The sequence below is a fragment of the Cuculus canorus genome, chromosome 30 (genome assembly GCF_017976375.1).
Source record: "Cuculus canorus isolate bCucCan1 chromosome 30, bCucCan1.pri, whole genome shotgun sequence".
Taxonomy (NCBI): Eukaryota; Metazoa; Chordata; class Aves; order Cuculiformes; family Cuculidae; genus Cuculus; species Cuculus canorus.
Window position 1 is genome coordinate 1,764,850 of NC_071430.1, and position 17,630 is coordinate 1,782,479.

General features: G+C 56.0%; 1 protein-coding gene across 1 annotated transcript; it reads left to right on the plus strand.

Annotated features, from left to right (window-relative positions):
* Nucleotides 1-529: 529 nt before the first annotated feature.
* On the plus strand, nt 530-17,409 carry TYK2 (tyrosine kinase 2). Its single transcript, XM_054051915.1, is given in 40 exon segments — nt 530-1,042; nt 1,189-1,401; nt 2,486-2,565; nt 2,567-2,616; nt 2,858-2,927; nt 2,929-3,027; nt 3,301-3,482; nt 4,299-4,683; nt 4,914-5,108; nt 6,023-6,076; nt 6,078-6,187; nt 6,976-7,048; nt 7,050-7,110; nt 7,238-7,368; nt 7,370-7,433; nt 7,524-7,617; nt 8,861-8,933; nt 8,935-9,028; nt 9,031-9,050; nt 9,148-9,168; nt 9,170-9,209; nt 9,212-9,235; nt 9,351-9,430; nt 9,433-9,483; nt 10,050-10,188; nt 10,543-10,697; nt 11,212-11,286; nt 11,288-11,363; nt 11,540-11,637; nt 12,305-12,355; nt 12,358-12,432; nt 12,434-12,460; nt 12,462-12,501; nt 13,557-13,675; nt 14,219-14,362; nt 14,365-14,393; nt 14,998-15,114; nt 15,212-15,296; nt 15,299-15,325; nt 17,011-17,409. Coding segments are annotated over 39 exon segments (3,666 nt in total). The 5' UTR covers nt 530-1,042; nt 1,189-1,214; the 3' UTR covers nt 17,182-17,409.
* Nucleotides 17,410-17,630: the final 221 nt, after the last annotated feature.

Sequence of the window (17,630 nt, forward strand, 5' to 3'; positions counted from 1 at the left end):
CGTAGCGGAGTTGAGCGATGCCTGTGGGGCGCTGCTCATATGGGTAATGGGGGGCCGGGATAGCCCCGCCCACCCCCCCCATCCCCAATGCCCCCTCCCAGCCCTTGTACGCCCCCAAAACTCAGGTCCCCCCAAAAGCCCCGCCAGCCCCTCGGAGCTGCCGCCCCGCCGCCTTGGGGGGCGAGGTGTGGTGGGCCGGGGAGGTTGGCGTGGCTTAGCACGCCCCGGACCAATGGGGAGCGGCTGGGGGCGTGACCTCGAGGGCTTCTTGCCAAATGGGAAGCGGATGGGGGCGTGGCTTAGCGCGCCCCGGGCCAATGGCCTCGCGCGTCTCTGCGGGCCAATGGGGAGTGGCGGCTCAGGGGGCGCCGGGAGCGGCGGGGAGCGGGGCCGGTACGGGCGAAAGTGGGGGTTGTGTGGGGCTGGGGGGTTGGAAATGTGTGGGGCTGGGGGGGGGGGATGTGTGGGGCAGGAGGGGATGGGGGGGATATGTGGGGTTGGGGAGGATGTGTGGGGTTGGGGAGGATGTGTGGGGCTGAGGGACTGGGTTGGGAATGTGTGGGGCTGGGAGGTCTAAGGGTGGTCAGGATGTGTCCCAATCCCGTTGGATATGGTTATCCACTCCCAGTTGCTTTGGATACTGTTTCCTAGTCTTGGTCCCTTCAGATCCCGACTTCCAACCCCCATTTGACCAAGAGAAAAAGCCGGATCCTTTTGGATCCCATTTTCCCCTCCCTGTCCCTTTGGATCTGTTCTCCCATCCCTTTGGATCCTGTTTTCCCATCCCAGTCCCTTTAGATTCCGTTTTCCGCTCCCTGTCCCTTTGGATCCCGTTTTCCCATCCCAGTCCCTTTGGATCCCGCTTCCCATCCCAATCCGTTTGGATCCCCTTTCCCACTCCTAATCCCCGTTTGCCCTGAAGGTTGGCGCGATGCCTGGTGGGATCCACCATTGCCGCTCTCACCACCGTATCCCTTCCACAGGTGATTCCCAACCCCTTCCCACTGGATCGACACCACGTTATGCTTCATCTCCCAGTGAGGTGTGTAGATTTGGCATCGGTACAGAGCGCTCCTAGTTCTCCAACTGGGATAAACTGGGATGCTCTATGCTTTCATAGAATCATAGAATCACCAGGTTGGAAAGGACCCACTGGACCATGAAAATTCCCAGTTTTTTCCTTTCGAGGTGGGGAATTCCTGGGAGGTGTCGCCATGTCCTTGTGCCGGCGTGTGGTGAAAGCCGGCGAATCCGAGGCCGAAGGCGGCTGCTTGGCGGCGAGCGGTGGTGTGAAGGTTCACCTCCACTGGAGCAGCGTGGAAGAGCGGGAATGCTGCCGGATCTACAGCGACGGCACGCTCAGCGCAGAAGAGATCTGCATCGACCTCGCCCACCAGATAGGTGAGTGCCGGGGCCGAGAGAGGGCGGATCCGTTGGGAATGGGGGTCAATGCCATCAGCACAATAGGAATTCCCAAGGGATGCCCACTGGGAAAATCCCAATGCTTTTCAATCCCACTTTCTTCTACCAATTCCTTTGGATCCTATTTTCTGATCCCAATTCCCATTTGTGGCTATTTGGAAAACCTGAATCCATGTGTATCCTGTTTTCGGATCCTGATGCCTTTGGATCCCATTTTCTCATCCTAGTCCCTTTGAATCCCATTTTCTGATGCCAATCCCTTTGGATTCCGTTTCTGATCCAGTCCCTTTGGATCCCGTTTTCTGATCCCAATCCCTTTGAATCCCATTTTCTGATCCCAATCCCTTTGGATCCTGTTTTCCCATACCAATCCCTATTGGGGAAAACCCCAGTCTGCGTGGATCCCATTTTCTCATCCCAATCCGTTTGGATCCTGTTTTCCCAATCCCCATTTGCCCCAATGGGAAGATCCAGATCCTTTTGGATCCTTCCCAGAGTCCTGGAGAAGTGGGATGGGATAGCTGAGGCCGACAGAGAGGGGGAATTGTTGGAGCCGTGAGGAGTTGAGGAGCAATTCTTTCTCCCTGACTCATTAGTGTTCCCATTTAACAAGCACTCTCTGGATTTCTCCAATGGAGCCGCTCAAATCACTCCAGACACTTTGGATCCTTCCCAATCCTGTCTGGAATTCTGAATTCCAAAAGGAATCCCCTGCTCTTGGGAGAAGCTTTTTGTTCTCACCTCTGGTTGAACCCAACAAATCCGTTTTCCGGGTCCCAATTCCCGTGGGATTTCTTCCCCTTCCCGCTCCGTTGTTTGCAGCCGGAGCAGCTTCCGTGGCTGGGATTTATCCAGAGTAAATCCCCTCAGGATTCCCAGAGCGTTCTGGAACGATGCTCGTAAAGGCTCTGAGTGCGTGTGAGGCCGTCTCCATCTCCAGAGATGTTGCGGAATGTGAAGGGATTTGGATCGACGGGGATAAAAAAACGAGGAATTTGTTCGCCTCCTGGCTGGGAATTTTTCCAGGTGGGATGGGCTCCTGGAAATGCTGTTTTCCTGGCAGGGATCTCCCCGCTCTGCTACAGCCTCTTCGCTCTCTACGACCCTCAGAGCCGGGTTTGGCTCCCACCCAACCACCAATTCCCGGATCGGGAAGGACACCAACGTCAACCTTGCTTTTCCGCCTGAGGTGAAGTCACTTCCTGCTGATCCTCACGGAGCAGAAAATAACCAGGAATAATGGAACTGGTCCTTTCCTGAGAGATGGGGCCAGGCTGCGATCCACGGATGGAGGGCAGGAAGGATCTAGACCGGGATTACCTTTCGCACTTCACTTTTCCGGCCTCCCGGGTTCGCCTGGTGGGAACAGGCAGGACCTGCCTTGGGTGAAGCTGTGGTGGCCGTCTCCAATATCTTCTCCCATCCCCTTCTCCAGGTACTACTTTCGAAATTGGCATGGGATGAACGACAAGGAACCGGCCGTTTACCGCAACGCGCCCCCGCCAGAATGATTCCACGGAGGAGGAGGACACGAGGAGGAGCCTGTGCCTGGATAAATCCTCCTTCGAGTACCTCTTTTGAGCAGGTTAATGATCCATCCAGGAGGCACCTGGAATGGTGAACACCTCCATCATCCTGTAGATCCAGCCGGATTCAGCTCAGCCGTGTTGCTGAGGGGTCTGGTTTTCCACCTATAAGGCTTTGTTGAGAGGACAACACAGCTGAGTTTGTTCTTGGAAAGCTGTTGTCCTACTTGGAGCCCCTCTTTGGAAGATCAGGAGCTGGGCTGAGAACAATCCTGTTGCTCCTTTAGATAGGAAAAATCACCCTGGAAACCACCCTTTCCATCTCCTATTTATTAACTTTTCTTGTTAATAGGGGAAATATGAATTCATTAATGACGTTGCGTCTTTGAAAGATCTACAGACCGAGCAGGAGATCCAAAGGTATCAAGAATGAAAGCTTGGAATGGCCGTGCTCCACCTTTCCCACATGGCATTCAAAAAGGCATCTCCTTGGAGGAGTGTCGACCAGGAATATACAGGTGAGAGCTCCCCACTGTGAGGACGGAGGAGTAAGGATTGGGGATGAGGAGCTCTGCATGAGCTGGTGGTCATGGAATGGTTGGGATTGGAAGGGACCTCGAAGCCCATCCCATTCCAACCCTTGCCGTGGGCGGGGCCGCCTCCCACTGGATCAGTTTGCTCCAAGCTCCATCCAACTTGGCCTTCAAGACCTCCAACCCACATCTTGGGTTAAATGTGATGGCTTAAATGGTCTTCATGGTGTAGAAATGTTGTCGTTGGTTAAGTGGTTCCTCTTCCTTTTGCTGCTGAAATCTCAAGGTGAACAGCTGCGGTTTGGCCGAAAAAATCCCGGTTTGAGAACAACGATGGCTTTATGCATCACCAGTTAGACGGGATGAATTCATCGAATCATGGAGTGGGTTGGGTTGGAAGGGACCTCAAAGCCCATCCAGTTCCACCCCCTGCCGTGGGCAGGGACACCTCCCGCTGGATCAGGGGCTCCAAGCTCCATCCAACCTGACTTTGGACACCTCCAGGGATGGGGCGGCCACGTTAAGGTAAACCACGTATTGGAGGTGTTCAAGGACAGGTCAAAGAGGGCTTGGAGCAACCTGAGCTGGTGGAAGGTGTCTGCACCCATGAGGTTGGATTTAGATGGGCTTTGAGGTCCTTTCCAACCCAAACCAATCCATGATTCCGTGTCTTTCTGCTCTGCCGTTTTCCGAAGGGTTCCTCCCCTTCTTCTCTCTCCGTCCTCCTCACTGGAAGCACCTCTGGGGCTGATGGATGGGTTGTGGTTGCGTGTAGACCTTGAGATCTTCCTGACCTGTTTTTTCTTCTTTCCCGCAGCTTCAAGGATTGCATCCCGCGTTCCTTCTACCGCCAGATCCAACAAAACAACCACCTGACCAGATTCCGCATGAAGAATGTCTTCAAGAAGTTCGTGCAGCGTTTCCAGCGGCACACGGTGAACGCCGGGAAGCTGACGGCGCAGGACATCATGTACAAGTACTTGGCCACCCTGGAACACCTCGCGCCTCGCTTTGGCACCGAGCTCTTCCCAGTCCTTTCCTTGGACACCTCTTCCGAGGGTGAGAAGACACAACTCTACGTCAACGGAGGACATTCCCAAGCGGAGCATGGCCATGCCCTGCTCCCCAAGGACCCACCGGTCACCCATGAAGTCCTCATCACTGGGACGAGTGGGATCCAGTGGCGACCGGTGCCCGTAGAGGTAGGATTGGTGCTTGTCCTCCCTACTTCCAGGTGGGAAGAGCTGTTTCCTTTGGAATCTCATCCCGTGTTCGTTCCTCCTCCTTCATTTGGTCTCCAGGGCTTACCCTCAAGCATGCCAAGTTCCTTTCCAGCTCCTCCCAGTTTGACCAGTAGTCACCACATCCTACTGGTGGATTTCCAGTAGTCCTAAGGGCTGGAAACGATTCCTTTGCATCTCTGTCTCTGCAGAACATCGAGAACTTCTCCTGTCGTGGGTATTTTGGAAGGAAGAGCCGGAACAAAGAGCTGGAAGCCAAGGGCTCAGCTCAGCCGGTGGAACGGAACGAGCCAAAGTGGGTCCATTTCTGCGATTTCCGGGAGATCACACACATTGTCCTCAAGGATCGCCGGGTGTGCGTCCACCGGCAGGACAACAAGTGCCTGGTGAGTGGGATTTGGTCACTTCCGACCATCCTGGAGGACGTTGCTGCATTCCGAAGCCTGGGAGCAGGGAAGAAGGCGGCTCTTCTCCAGGGTTGATGCCAGCGAGCGAGAGTTTGGTGCTTTCCAAGTTGAGTTGGCAGAGGGAGAGGTGGATAGTCCCAATCCCAAATCCAAGCTGGGTGGAGAGTGGGGAGCAGCCCCAAGGAGGAGGACTTGGGGTTCTGGGGGAGGAGGAGCTCCATGTGAGTTCGTGATCATGGAATCGGAACAGGTTGGATGGGACCTCAAAGCCCATCCAGTCCCAACGCCTTCAGCAGGATGAGGTTGCTCCAAGCTCCATCCCAAGTGGCATTGATCCCCTCCAGGTGTGGGGCAGCCACAGCTTCTACAGTTAGTAAAAACAAGGTCCTGCCCTGGGGTTGGGGCAATCCAAGTCTCCAGGTTGTCCATCCTGGAGAAGAGAAGGCTCCAGGGTGACCTTAGTGCAGCTTCCAGTATGCGAAAGGAGTTCCAGGCAAAGCTGCGAGAGCAGAGATGGACCGAGGGGAATGGTTTGAGCTGAAGAGGGACATTGCAGGATGGGATCTTGTGAGCGAGAAACTCTTCTACGATGAGGTGCGGGAGGTCCTGTTTTGGGTACCCCGAGATAGTGGCGGCTGCCCCCATCCCTGGAGGTGTTCAAGGCCAGGTTGGATGAGTCTTGGAGCAACTGGATCCAGTGGAGGTGGTCCCTGCCCGTGGAATTGGAACTTAGTCAGGTTGCCCAGAGCATTGGTGGCACTGCCCCATCCCTGGGGGTGTCCAAGGCCACGTTGGATGGAGTTTGGAGCAACCTGATCCAGTGGAAGGGTTTGCAACCTGGATGGGCTTTGAAGTCCCTTCCAAACCCATTCCGTGGTTTCTCCCACTTTCAGGAGGTCGTTCTCCCCCTCGTCTGAGACCTGCGCCTCTCCCTGGTTGCGCTGCTGGCACGGGTATTTTCCGCTTGACCAGCCTGATTCCAGTCATTACCTGTGTCACGAGGTGGCACCACCGCGGCTCCTTATGAGCATCTGCAACGGCATCCACGGGCCCATGCAGTGAGTACGGGGGGCCTGGTGGAGGGTGGGGGGCTTTTCCAAGGTCATATCCCATCTTCCAAGTGTTCCCAAGGATGTATCCCATCCTGGAAGGCTTTTCTGAGGTCACATCCTGTCCCTGGGGCTTCTCCAAGGAAGTATCCCATCCTTGGGGCTTCTCTGTGGACATATCCCATCCTTGGGGGCTTCTCTGTGGACATATCCCATCCTTGGGGGCTTCTCCGTGGACGTATCCCATCTTTAGGGGCTTCTCCAGGGGTGTACCGCATCCTTGGGGGCTTCTCCAAGGACGTATCCCATCCCTGGGGGCTTCTCTGTGGACATATCCCATCCTTGGGGGCTTCTCCGAGGATGTATCCCATCCTTGGGGGCTTCTCCAGGGGCGTATCCCATCCTTGGGGGCTTCTCTGAGGAAGTATCCCACCCCCAGAGGCTTCTCCGTGGATTGTATCCCCTTGTTGGGGGCTTCTCTAGGGGTGTATCCCATCCTCGGGGGCTTCTCCAAGGATGTATCTCATCTTCAGGGACTTCTCCAGGGGGCGTTTCCCATCCTTGGGGGCTTCTCTGAGGATGCTATCCCATACTTCGGGAGCTTCTCCGAGGATGTATCGCATTCTTTGGGGGCTTCTCCAAGGATATGTCCTATCCCTGGTGGCTTCTCTGTGGATGTATCCCATCCCTGGGGGCTTCTCTGAGGACGTATCCCATCCTTGGGGGCTTCTCCAGGGGTGTTTTCCCCATCCTTGGGGGCTTTCTCCGAGGATGTATCCCTTTTCTCCTGCCACCAGGGAAGAGTTTGTGTTCTCCAAGCTCCGCCGGGAGGAGCAGGAGGAAGGGCTCTATGTCCTCCGCTGGAGCATCCTTGGACTTTGACAGGATGATCCTCTCTGTGGTGAAGCGGAACCCACCGCAGGTAGGACACCGTTCCCAGTCTGGCATTCACCCTGGGAACATCGACTCACCGCGAGCCGTGCATCCGTTAGCTCCGAGCTGACGGCTTTCTGGATGCCGATGTGAAGCTGTGGATGTCCACCATGACGTTCTTCTCAGGTTTCGGGTGATGCCAAGGAAGGCCTCAAGTACAGGCAATTCGGATCCAAAAGAAAGGAAATTCCTTTATCCTGGAAGGATGGGATCGGGAATTTCCCACTTTGCGGGAGCTCTTGGATGTCCTCAAGGGTTTGCACGCTCAAATCGGGTGATGAGAGCTTCACAGTGAAGAGATGTTGCCCACCCAAGCCAGGAGGTATGGCATGGTATGAGCTTCTCACCATCCCATTTTGTGCATCCTGTTGTTTTCCCAGACTTGGCATCTGTCTGTTTCCTCCTCCCACAGAGATCTCGGACCTGCTGATCACGTGGAAGGTGAAGGAGAACACGAAGCAGATCCTTAACCTGACCCAGCTCAGTTTCCACCAGATCCGCCAAGAATGAGATCCACTCAGGTTGGGTCCTCAGCGTTTCCGGTGGTTTTCCTGTGGGAATGGGAATCGGTGGAGCCGCTCTTCGCATTGAGGGGATGGCGGCACCACCTCAAGGAGGAGAGGGTGGGCTTGGTTTTGGTGCTTTCTTCCCCAAGGGAGAGAGAGAAAAAGAACCGTGGAATCATGGAATGGTTGAGGTTGGAGAAGACCTCCAAGCTCATCCAGTCCAAACATCAACCTAACACTACCAAACGGTTGTCCCAAAATGCTCCTCTGCTCCGCTCTGGTGAGGACCTTACTTGAAGCCCCACATCCCAGCTCTGGAGTCCTCAGCACAGGGAGGACGTGTTGCTGTTGGAGTGAGTCCGGAGGAGGCCACGGAGATGAATCTGGAGATGGAGCACCTCCCATGTAAGGACAGGTTGGGAGAGTTGGAGCTGTGAAGAGAAGAGGAGAGAAGAGGAGAGAAGAGAAGAGGAGAGAAGAGAAGAGGAGAGAAGAGAAGAGGAGAGAAGAGAAGAGGAGAGAAGAGAAGAGGAGAGAAGAGAAGAGGAGAGAAGAGGAGAGAAGAGAAGAGGAGAGAAGAGGAAGAGGACGAGATAGAGGAGAGGAGAGGAGAGAAGAGGAGAGGAGAGAAGAGGAGAGGAGAGAAGAGAAGAGAAGAGAAGAGAAGAGAAGAGAAGAGAAGAGAAGAGAAGAGAAGAGAAGAGAAGAGAAGAGAAGAGAAGAGAAGAGAAGAGAAGAGAAGGCTCGACCTTAGAGCAGACCTTAGAGTCCAAGGATCAGCCTTGGAGCCCCTGATCCGCTGGAAGGTGTCGCTGCCCGTTGAGGCGTTGAGACTGGATGGGCTTTGAGGCCCCTTCCATGATTCCATCAATCTATGGATGGGTTGCACCGATGGTTCCTTGGTCACCATCGCTGGAGGTCGGCATAGATGCTGAGATGATTTTGGAGGAATCCGTGTCTTCAGCTGGATTAGGCTTGGAGCAACCAGATACCGGTGGGAGGTGTCCCTGCCTGTGGGATTGGAGCTGGATAGGCTTTGAGGTTCTTCTAACCTAAAACCGTTCCATCATTCCATGATTCCATGGTATCAAAACCATCCTAATGGGGATCCCTGGGGGACACCACTTGGCACCAGGCGCCTGAGCAGAGGGAGCCGGGCAGGAGGTGGTTCCCTCCATCCCATGGATGGTTGGAAAGTGGAAAATTCCACCTCTGTGCGTGATTCCAGGGAATCTGATGCCCCTCTCTGCCCCCAGCGAGCCCACCTGGGCCACGGCACCCGCACCAACATCTACGATGGAGTCTTGAGCATCTGTTGGGACCTCCGGAGCCGACGACGAAGCCAAATATTTCTCCACTGAACCAAATAACAACAGCAGGGAGATGCACGTGGTGCTCAAAGTCTTGGATCCCAGCACCAAGACATCGCCCTGGTGAGATTCCTCTTGGAAACACAACTCCAAGTTGCTCTCCTGGTGTTCTGAGATGTCCGGCAGCCTCCATGATGCCTCTTCCTTCTTCTCTCCGTAGGCGTTCTTTGAGACGGCGAGCCTTGATGAGCCAAGTGTCCCATGTCCACTTGGCTTTTGTGCATGAATCTGCGTGCGCGGCTCCGAGAGTGAGGTGCCGGCCTCTTCCCACTGCCTTTCCTGCTTCCCGATGCTTTTCCCTTGGCCGTTGCCATCTCCATCGGAGCTGGAGGGAAGGAAAACATCTCCCATCTTTTTCCCTAGACATCATGGTGGAAGAGTTTGTGGAACATGGACCTCTGGATGTGCTGCTCTCCGCAAGGAGGAAAGGCCGGATCACCGTTGTGCTGGAAGATCACCTGTGGCCAAGCAGTTGGCCAGTGCCTTGAGCTACCTGGTAACAGGATTGGGAGCTCGGCTTTTCCTGCATGCAGAAGCCCATTCTGAGTACCTTTCGCTCCCACTGTACCCGGAGTCTTGCCGGGAGCGCTGGTGGGAAGGATCCTGTCCCATTTCTCTTGGGAGAAAGAGGGGTTTTAGGGTAGATTTGCTCTCCCTGTGCTTCCCCAAACCCATCCTTGGAGGAATTGGGATAACATCCCTGTGAACTTCCAACGCTGGGCAGTACCCAGGAACCAGATCCTGGCTCCATGGCTTCAGTTTGGGACCTTGGAAAGTTTGGGAAAGGGAATTGGGGCCAGGCTGGATCCATGGATGGAGGGCAGGAAGGGTCTGGAGAGGGTTGGGGCCAGGCTGGATCCATGGATGGAGGGCAGGAAGGGTCTGGAGAGGGTTGGGGCCAGGCTGGATCCATGGATGGAGGGCAGGAAGGGTCTGGAGAGGGATGGGGCCAGGCTGCATCCACAGATGGAGGGGCAGGAAGGATCCTGGAGAGGGATGGGGTCAGGCTGGATTCATGGGCAGGAGTTGCTCCAAGATTTCCTAATCCGTTTGTTTCCGTAGGAGGATAAAAACCTGGTCCATGGCAACGTGTGCGCCAAGAACATCCTAGTGGCCAGGAAAGGCTTGGAAGACGGGTCCGTGCCTTTCGTCAAGCTCAGCGATCCTGGAGTCAGCTTCCACGGTGCTCTTTCTCGGGAAGGTACAGGAGCTTTCCTGCTCCAGAATCTGCCTGAGGCTGAAAATCCTGGTTGCTTTTTGTCTTTCTTGCCTTTGGGAACATAATTTTAAGGATTCATATGGGATTTGGGGTGGAGGGGGACGGCAGATCCAGTGGGTTTGGGTGTCAAAACATGGATATAATCCCATGGTGGCTCTCCCATGGCTGTCATCCTGCCCTCCATCCGTGGATCCAGCCTGGCCCCATCCCTCTCCAGATCCTTCCTGCCCTCCATCCATGGATCCAGCCTGGCCCCATCCTTCTCCAGAGGGATTCCTGCTCTCCATTCATGGATCCAATTCCATGGGATCTTCCTTTGCGTTGCTTTTCCCACAGAGCGCGTGGAGCGGATCCCTTGGATTGCTCCAGAATGCATCCGGGATGTTGGGAGCCTCATTCCGGCGGCTGATAAATGGAGCTTTGGCACCCACCCTTGTTGGAGATCTGCTTTTGACGCTGACGTTCCGCTGACGGAGCGCACACCCTCTGAGGTGAGCAGCCGCCACCATCCCACTCCAGGAGGGATCCAGCCCCGTTTCCAGTCCCCACCCCGATCCCATTCCAGGATGGATCCTGCCCCAATCTGATCCCACTCTGGGAGGATCTGTCCCCGCTCCGTCTCCGCTCTGGGATGAATCCGTTCCTACTCCATCCCCATTCTGGGCTGGATCTGTCCCTGCTCCATCCTCGTTTCTGGGATGGATCTAGCCCCAATCTGATCCCATTCTGGGATGGATCCAGCCCCGCTCCAATCCCCGCTCTGGGATGGATCCATCCCCCCTCCATCCCCATTCCGGGATGGATCCGTCCCCGCTCCATCCCCACTCTGGGATGGATCTGTCCCTGCTCCATCCTCGTTCTGGGATGGATCTAGCCCCGCTCCAATCACTGCTCTGGGATGGATCCATCCCCGGTCCGTCCACATTCTGGGCTGGATCCGTCCCCGCTCCGTCCCCGCTCTGGGCTGGATCCGTCCCCCACCTGAGCTGGGATTCCCACTCTTAGAAGGAACGTTTTTACGAGAAGCGGCACCGTCTGCCAGAGCCATCATGCAGGGATTTGGCGTCGCTCGTCTCGCGGGTGCCTCTCCTATGCTCCCAGCGAGCGGCCATCCTTCCGGACCATCCTGCGGGATCTGACCCGGCTCCAGCCGCACCGTGAGCTCGGCGGGATCCAGGATCCCCTGGGATCCAGCTTTGGGGCTGTGCGAGGGGGGAAAAAAGGGGGGAAAGAGAAAGGGGGTAAAAAGGGGGAAAGAGGAGGGGGAAAAAGGGGGAAAAAGAGGGGTGAAGGGAGAGGTGTGGACAGGTCCCCTCACACCGGCGTTTCCCAGACCTCGTGGACGTGAGTGCAGTGAAGCCCGAGTTCCCGGTGTCCGACCCCACCGTCTTCCAGAAGCGCTACCTGAAAAAGATCCGGGAGTTGGGGGAGGTGAGCAGGTCCCGCCAGGAATTCGACCACCGGCTCTACCTTCCTCCTCCCTCTCCCTCATGTATTCCTCCCCTCCTCCCTCTCCTTCCTCGTCGTCGCTCTCCTTCCTCGGCAGTCGCTCTCCTTCCTCGTCATCGCTCTCCTTCCTTCCCTCCCCCTCCCTCTCCTTCCTTCCTCCTCCTCCCTCTCCTTCCTTCCTCCCTCCTCCCTCCTCCCTCCTCCTTCCTCCTTCCTCCCTCCTCCCTCTCCTTCCTTTCCTTTCCTCCCTCCTCCCTCTCCTTCCTTCCTTCCTCCCTCCTCCCCTCTCCTTCCTTCCTTCCCTCCCTCCTCCCTCTCCTTCCTTCCTTCCTTCCTCCCTCCTCCCTCTCCTTCCTTCCTTCCTTCCTCCCTCCTCCCTCTCCTTCCTTCCTTCCTCCCTCCTCCCTCTCCTTCCCTTCCTTCCTCCCTCCTCCCTCTCCTTCCTTCCTTCCTCCCTCCTCCCTCTCCTTCCTTCCTTCCTCCCTCCTCCCTCTCCTTCCTTCCTCGTCCTCCCTCTCCTTCCTCTGCTTTCCCTTCCCGCATTTCCCCTCCGTCTTGGCTCCTTCCTGCCGCGGGGAAGCTGGCATCTGCCTTTTCCGGGTGGGATCCAGCCTTTTCCAGGTGGGATGCGGCCTTTTTCCGCGCTCAGGGCCACTTCGGCAAGGTCAGCCTGTGCTGCTATGATCCGGCCAATGACGGCCACCAGGTGAGATGGTGGCGGTGAAGTCGCTGAAGGGCGGCAGCAGTGCTCAGCTCCGCGGCTGTTGGCGCCGCGAAGATCCACATCCTCAAAACGCTCTACCACTGACAACATCGTCAAGTACAAGGGGTGCTGCAGTGAGCAGGGTGAGAGCCCCGATGCTCCGGGGCCATCTGCGGGCTCCGGAGGGATCCAGCAGCTCCCAGGAGATCGGGGGGATCCGAGGAGAGCAGAGGAAACCGGGGGAATCCAGGAGATTGGGGAGATCCAAGGAGAGCAGAGGAAACCAGGAGCGATCAGGAGCTCCGAGGAGGTCGGGGGGATCCAAGGAGATCAGAAGAAACCGGGGAGATCCAGGAGATTAGGGGGGATCCAAGGAGATCAGAGGAAACCGGGGGGGTCAGGAGGCTCCAGAGGGATCCGGGAGCTCCGAGGAGATCAGGGGATCCAAGGAGAGCGGAGGAAACCGGGGGGATCAGGAGGTTCCAGAGGGGAACCAGGAGCTCTGAGGAGGTCGGGAGGATTCAAGGAGATCAGAAGAAACCAGGGGGATCATGACATTGGGGAGATCCAAGGAGATCCGAAGAAACTGGGGAGATCAGGACCTCTGAGGAGATCTGGGGGATCCAAGGAGAGCAGAGGAAACCGAGGGGATGAGGAGCTCCGAGGAAATTGGGGGGATCCAAGGAGATCAGAGGAAATGAGGGGGATCAGGAGCTCCGAAGAAACCAGGGGGGTACAGGAGATCTGGGGGATCCAAGGAGAGCAGAGGAAACCAGGGGGATCAGGAGCCTCTGGGGAGATCCAGAAGCTCCGAGGAGCTCAGAGGGATCCAAGGAGATCAGGGGATCCCAGGAGATCAAGGGGAAACTGGGAGGATCCAGGAGCTCCAAGGAGGTCGGGGGGATCCAAGGAGCTCAGAGGAAACCGGGGGGGATCCAGGAGCTCCGAGAAGGTCGGGGGGATCCAAGGAGATCGGAGGAAACCAGGGGGATCAGGAGGCTCTGAGGAGCTCAGGGGGAATCCAAGGATCTTGGAGGGACTCGGGGAGATTAAGGGGAGATGGGAGAATCCGGGGGGATCTGAGAGGATTGAGGGGCTCCGGAGGATCCAGAGAAGTCATATGCTGCCTCTTCCCCTTTCTTCCTCCTTTGTCCTCTGTCCGTCTTCCTCCCTTCTCCTCCTCCTCCTCTTCCGGCAGGTGATGAGGTGGTTCAGCTCATCATGGAGTTTGTTCCGCTGGGGAGTCTGAGGGATTTCCTGCCCAAACACCCGCTCAGCCTGGCGCACATCCTGCTCTTTGCCCAGCAGATCTGTGAGGTGTGCCCCAAAACGCCCCAGAAACCCCAAAAAACACTCCTGTGCCCCCAAAATACCCATAATCCCTCTGAACCCCCTCCTTATTCCTTCCTAAAACACCTCTATTCCCCCTCAAAAAACCCTATTCCCCCCCAAAAAATGCCCTTATTCCCCCCCAAATGCCCTTATTCCCCCCAAAACGCCCTCATTCCCCCCAAATGCCCTCATTCCCCCAAAACACCCTTATTTTCCCCCAAACGCCCCCTTCCCCCAAAACCAACCCTTTTCCCCCCAAAATGCCCTTATTCCCCCAAAAAACTGCTCCTGCCCCCCCAAACACCCCTGTGCCCCCAAAACTCCTCTGAGACGCCTAAAAATGCCTCAAGCCCCCCCAAACACCTAAACCCCCACCAAAAACACCTCTTTCCGCCCCAAAAAATTGCTCTGTCCCCCCCCAAAATTTGCTCTTCCCCCCAAAAAAAATGCCTCTTCGCCCCTAAAACTCCCCCCCTAGAGGCCTCTGAGCCCCCCAAACCCCCCCCAACTGGCCGTGCCCCCCCCCAGGGCATGGCGTACCTGCACTCCCTGCACTTCATCCACCGCGACTTGGCTGCCCGCAACGTCCTCCTGGAGACGGAGCATGTGGTGAAGATTGGTGACTTTGGCCTCGCCAAAGCCATCCCTGAGGGCAGCGAGTACTACCGTGTGCGCCTGAGGACGGCGACAGCCCCGTCTTCTGGTGGGTGAATGGCACTGCAGCGCATGATGGGCTTTGCCGGTGCTCACGGGAGCCGATAGTGTTCAATGGGGCCGATCATGCTCATTGGGGATGATCTTGGTGCCCAACGGAACCGATCATGCTCAGTGGAGCCAATCTTGGTGCCCAATGGAGCCAATCATTGCTCAACAGGGCCAATCTTGTGCCCAATGGAGACGATTATGCTCAACGGGGCGGATTTTGGTGCCCAACGGATCCGATTATGCCTCAACGGGGCCGATCTTGGTGCCCAACAGAGCCGATTATGCTTAACGGGTGATCTTGGTGCCCAACGGAGCTGATTGCACTCAGTGGTGCTGATCTTGGTGCCCAACAGAGCCAATTATGCCCAACGGGGCCAATCATGCTCAACGGGGCCAATCTTGGTGTCCAACGGAGCCAATTATGCTCAATGGGGCTGATCTTAGTGCCAAACTGGGGTTGATTGTGCTCAACGGGGCCGATCTTGGTGCGAGACAGAGCTGATCGTGCTCAGCCGGTGCCGATCTCCGCGGGGTTTGGGTTCATTGATGCGTAGCATTGTGCCCATATCCGCCAGCACTCACTGTTTGCCAATGTGGTGCAGGTACGCGGTGGAGTGCCTGAAGGAGTGCAAGTTCTACTATGCCTCGGACGTCTGGTCCTTCGGGGTGACCCTCTACGAGCTGGTTGACGCGCGCGACGCCGCACAGAGTCCACCGGCGGTGAGTTGCCGCGGCTTGGCCAGGGGCCGGCGGGGGTCTGGGGGGTGGCGTGGGCTGAGGTTGGGGCTGGGGGGGGGTCTCGTTTTGTGCCGGCAGAAGTTTCCTGGAGCTGATCGGAGCGACGCAGGGGCAGATGACAGTGCTGCGGCTGCTGGAGCTGCTGGAGAGGGGGAGGAGACTTGCCCTGTCCCAGAGACTTGCCCCCCAGAGGTGGGCAGAAGGGGAAGTGGGAGATGGGGAGGAGAACGTGATGGGGAACGGGAAGGGGGAATGGAATGGAATGGAATGGAATGGAATGGAATGAGAAATCGCAAAGGAGAGAAGAGGAAGTAGAGAAGGGGAGAAGAGGAAATAGGGAAGGGAAGGGAAGGGGAAGGGAAATGGGGAGGGGAAATGGAGAGGGGCAATGGGAATGGAATGGGAATGGACATTGAGAAGGGAAGGGCAGTGGGAAATGGATGTGAGAAGGGAAAGGAGTGGGGGAGTGGGAAATGGGACATGGAGAAGGGAAAATAGGGAAGGGGAAACAGGGATAGGAAAAGGGAAATGGGGAGGGGGAATGGAGTGGGAAATGGACATTGAGAATGGAAGGCAGTGGGAAATGGACTTGAGAAAGGAGTGGGAAATGGATGCTGAGAAGGAAGGGAGTGGGGGAGTGGGAAATGGAACATGGAGAGAGGGGAAAGAATGTAATGGGGAATAGGAAATAGGCAGGGGAAAGGAAGAGGGGGAAAATGGAAAGGGAACGGGGTGGAAGAAGAATGGGAAGGGAGAAGGGAATAGAATGGGAAATGGGGAAGGGGAAGGGAAATGGGAGGGGAAAATGGACAGGGCAATGGGAATGGTAATGGGAAAATGGACATTGAGAAGAAAAAGGAGTGGGAAATGGGCATTGAGAAGTGAAGGGAGTGGGAAATGGGCATTGAGAAGGGAAAGGAGTGGGAATGGACGTTGAGAAGGGAATAGGAGTGGGAAATGGATGTTGAGAAGGGAAGGGAGTGGGAGAGTGGCAAATGGGACATGGAGAGAGGGGAGAGAATGTAATGGGAATGGGAAACAGGAAGGGGAAGGGAAGAAGGGAAAATAGGGAAGGGGAAATGGGGAAGAAGAATGGGAAAGGGAGAAGGGAATAGAATTGGGAAATGGGGAAGGGGAGAAGAGGAAATGGGGAAGGGAAGGGGAAGGGAAATGGGGAGGGGAAATGGAGAGGAGCAATGGGAATGGAATGGGAAATGGATATTGAGAAGGGAAACAAGTGGGAAATGGGCATTGAGAAGGAAAGGGGTAGGAAATGGGACATGGAGAAAGGGGAGAGAATGTAATGGGAAATAGGAAGGGAAGGGAAGAAGGGAAAATAGGGGAAGGGAAATGGGGAAGAAGGAATGGGAAAGGAGAAGGAACTAGAATGGGAAATGGAAGGGAAGAAGAGAAATAGGGAAGGGGAGGGGATATGGGAATGAGATTGGAATGTCATTGAGGAGGGACGGGATGTGGAAATGGGACATGGAGAAGGGAAAATAGGGAAGGGGAATGGATGGATAAGAGAAATGGGGAAGGGAAGGTACATGTGAGGAGAGGGAGGGGAAGGGAACGTTAAGGAAGGAGAAATGGAGAAGAATGGGAAATGGATGAAGGGAATGGGGAAGGGGAGGGAATGGGGAAGGAAAAGTGGGGAGGAGGAAATGGGAAGGAAAAGTGGGGAAGGGAAATGGGGAAGACAAGGGAGAAGGGATAAGTGGGAAATAGGAATGGGAAATGGAAAATAGTGGGGGAGGGAAATGGGGAAGGGGAAATAGGGAAGGGGAAGGGAAATGGGGGCGGGAAATGGCCAAGAGGGTGTGTGGGGGAGGGAGCGGGGGGGAAAGCGGTCCTGGGAATGGCCCCGTCCCCTCCAGATCTACCGTCTGATGAAGAACTGCTGGGAAGCGGACGCCTCCTTCCGCCCCCTCCCTTCCACAACCTCATTCCCATCCCTCCGGAACTTCCATGAGAAGTACCGCGCTCAGGCTCCCTCCGTTCTTCAGCCTCTGCTGAGCTTCCTGCCCGTGTACCAGTGCTCCCAGTAGCAGACTGGTTTTCCCGACGAGTTCCACCCATCAGGCAGCGCGGCAGCACTCGGAAAAGGAAAATAGGAGGGGAAGGGAAAATGGGAAATAGGGAAGGGAAAATGGGAGAGGAAATGGGGAAGGAAAGGGGGGAATGGGAAAGAGGGAAAATGGGGAAGAGGAAGGAGGGGAGGAAATGGGGAAAGGAAGGGGGGAATGGAAAATAGGGAAGGAATTAGGGAAGGGAAGGAAGGGGGAAATGGAAAACAGGTAAGGGGAAGAGGGTGGAAAGGGGAAAATGGAAAACAGGTAAGGGGAAGAGGGTGGAAAGGGGAAAATAGGAAATAGAGAAGGGGAAGGAAGGGGGAAGTGGAGAAGGGAAAGGGGCAATAGGGGAGGGAAAGGGTAGGAAATGGGGAAAGGGAGAAATCGGAAATAGGGAAGGGAAAATGGGGAAGAGGAAGGGGGAC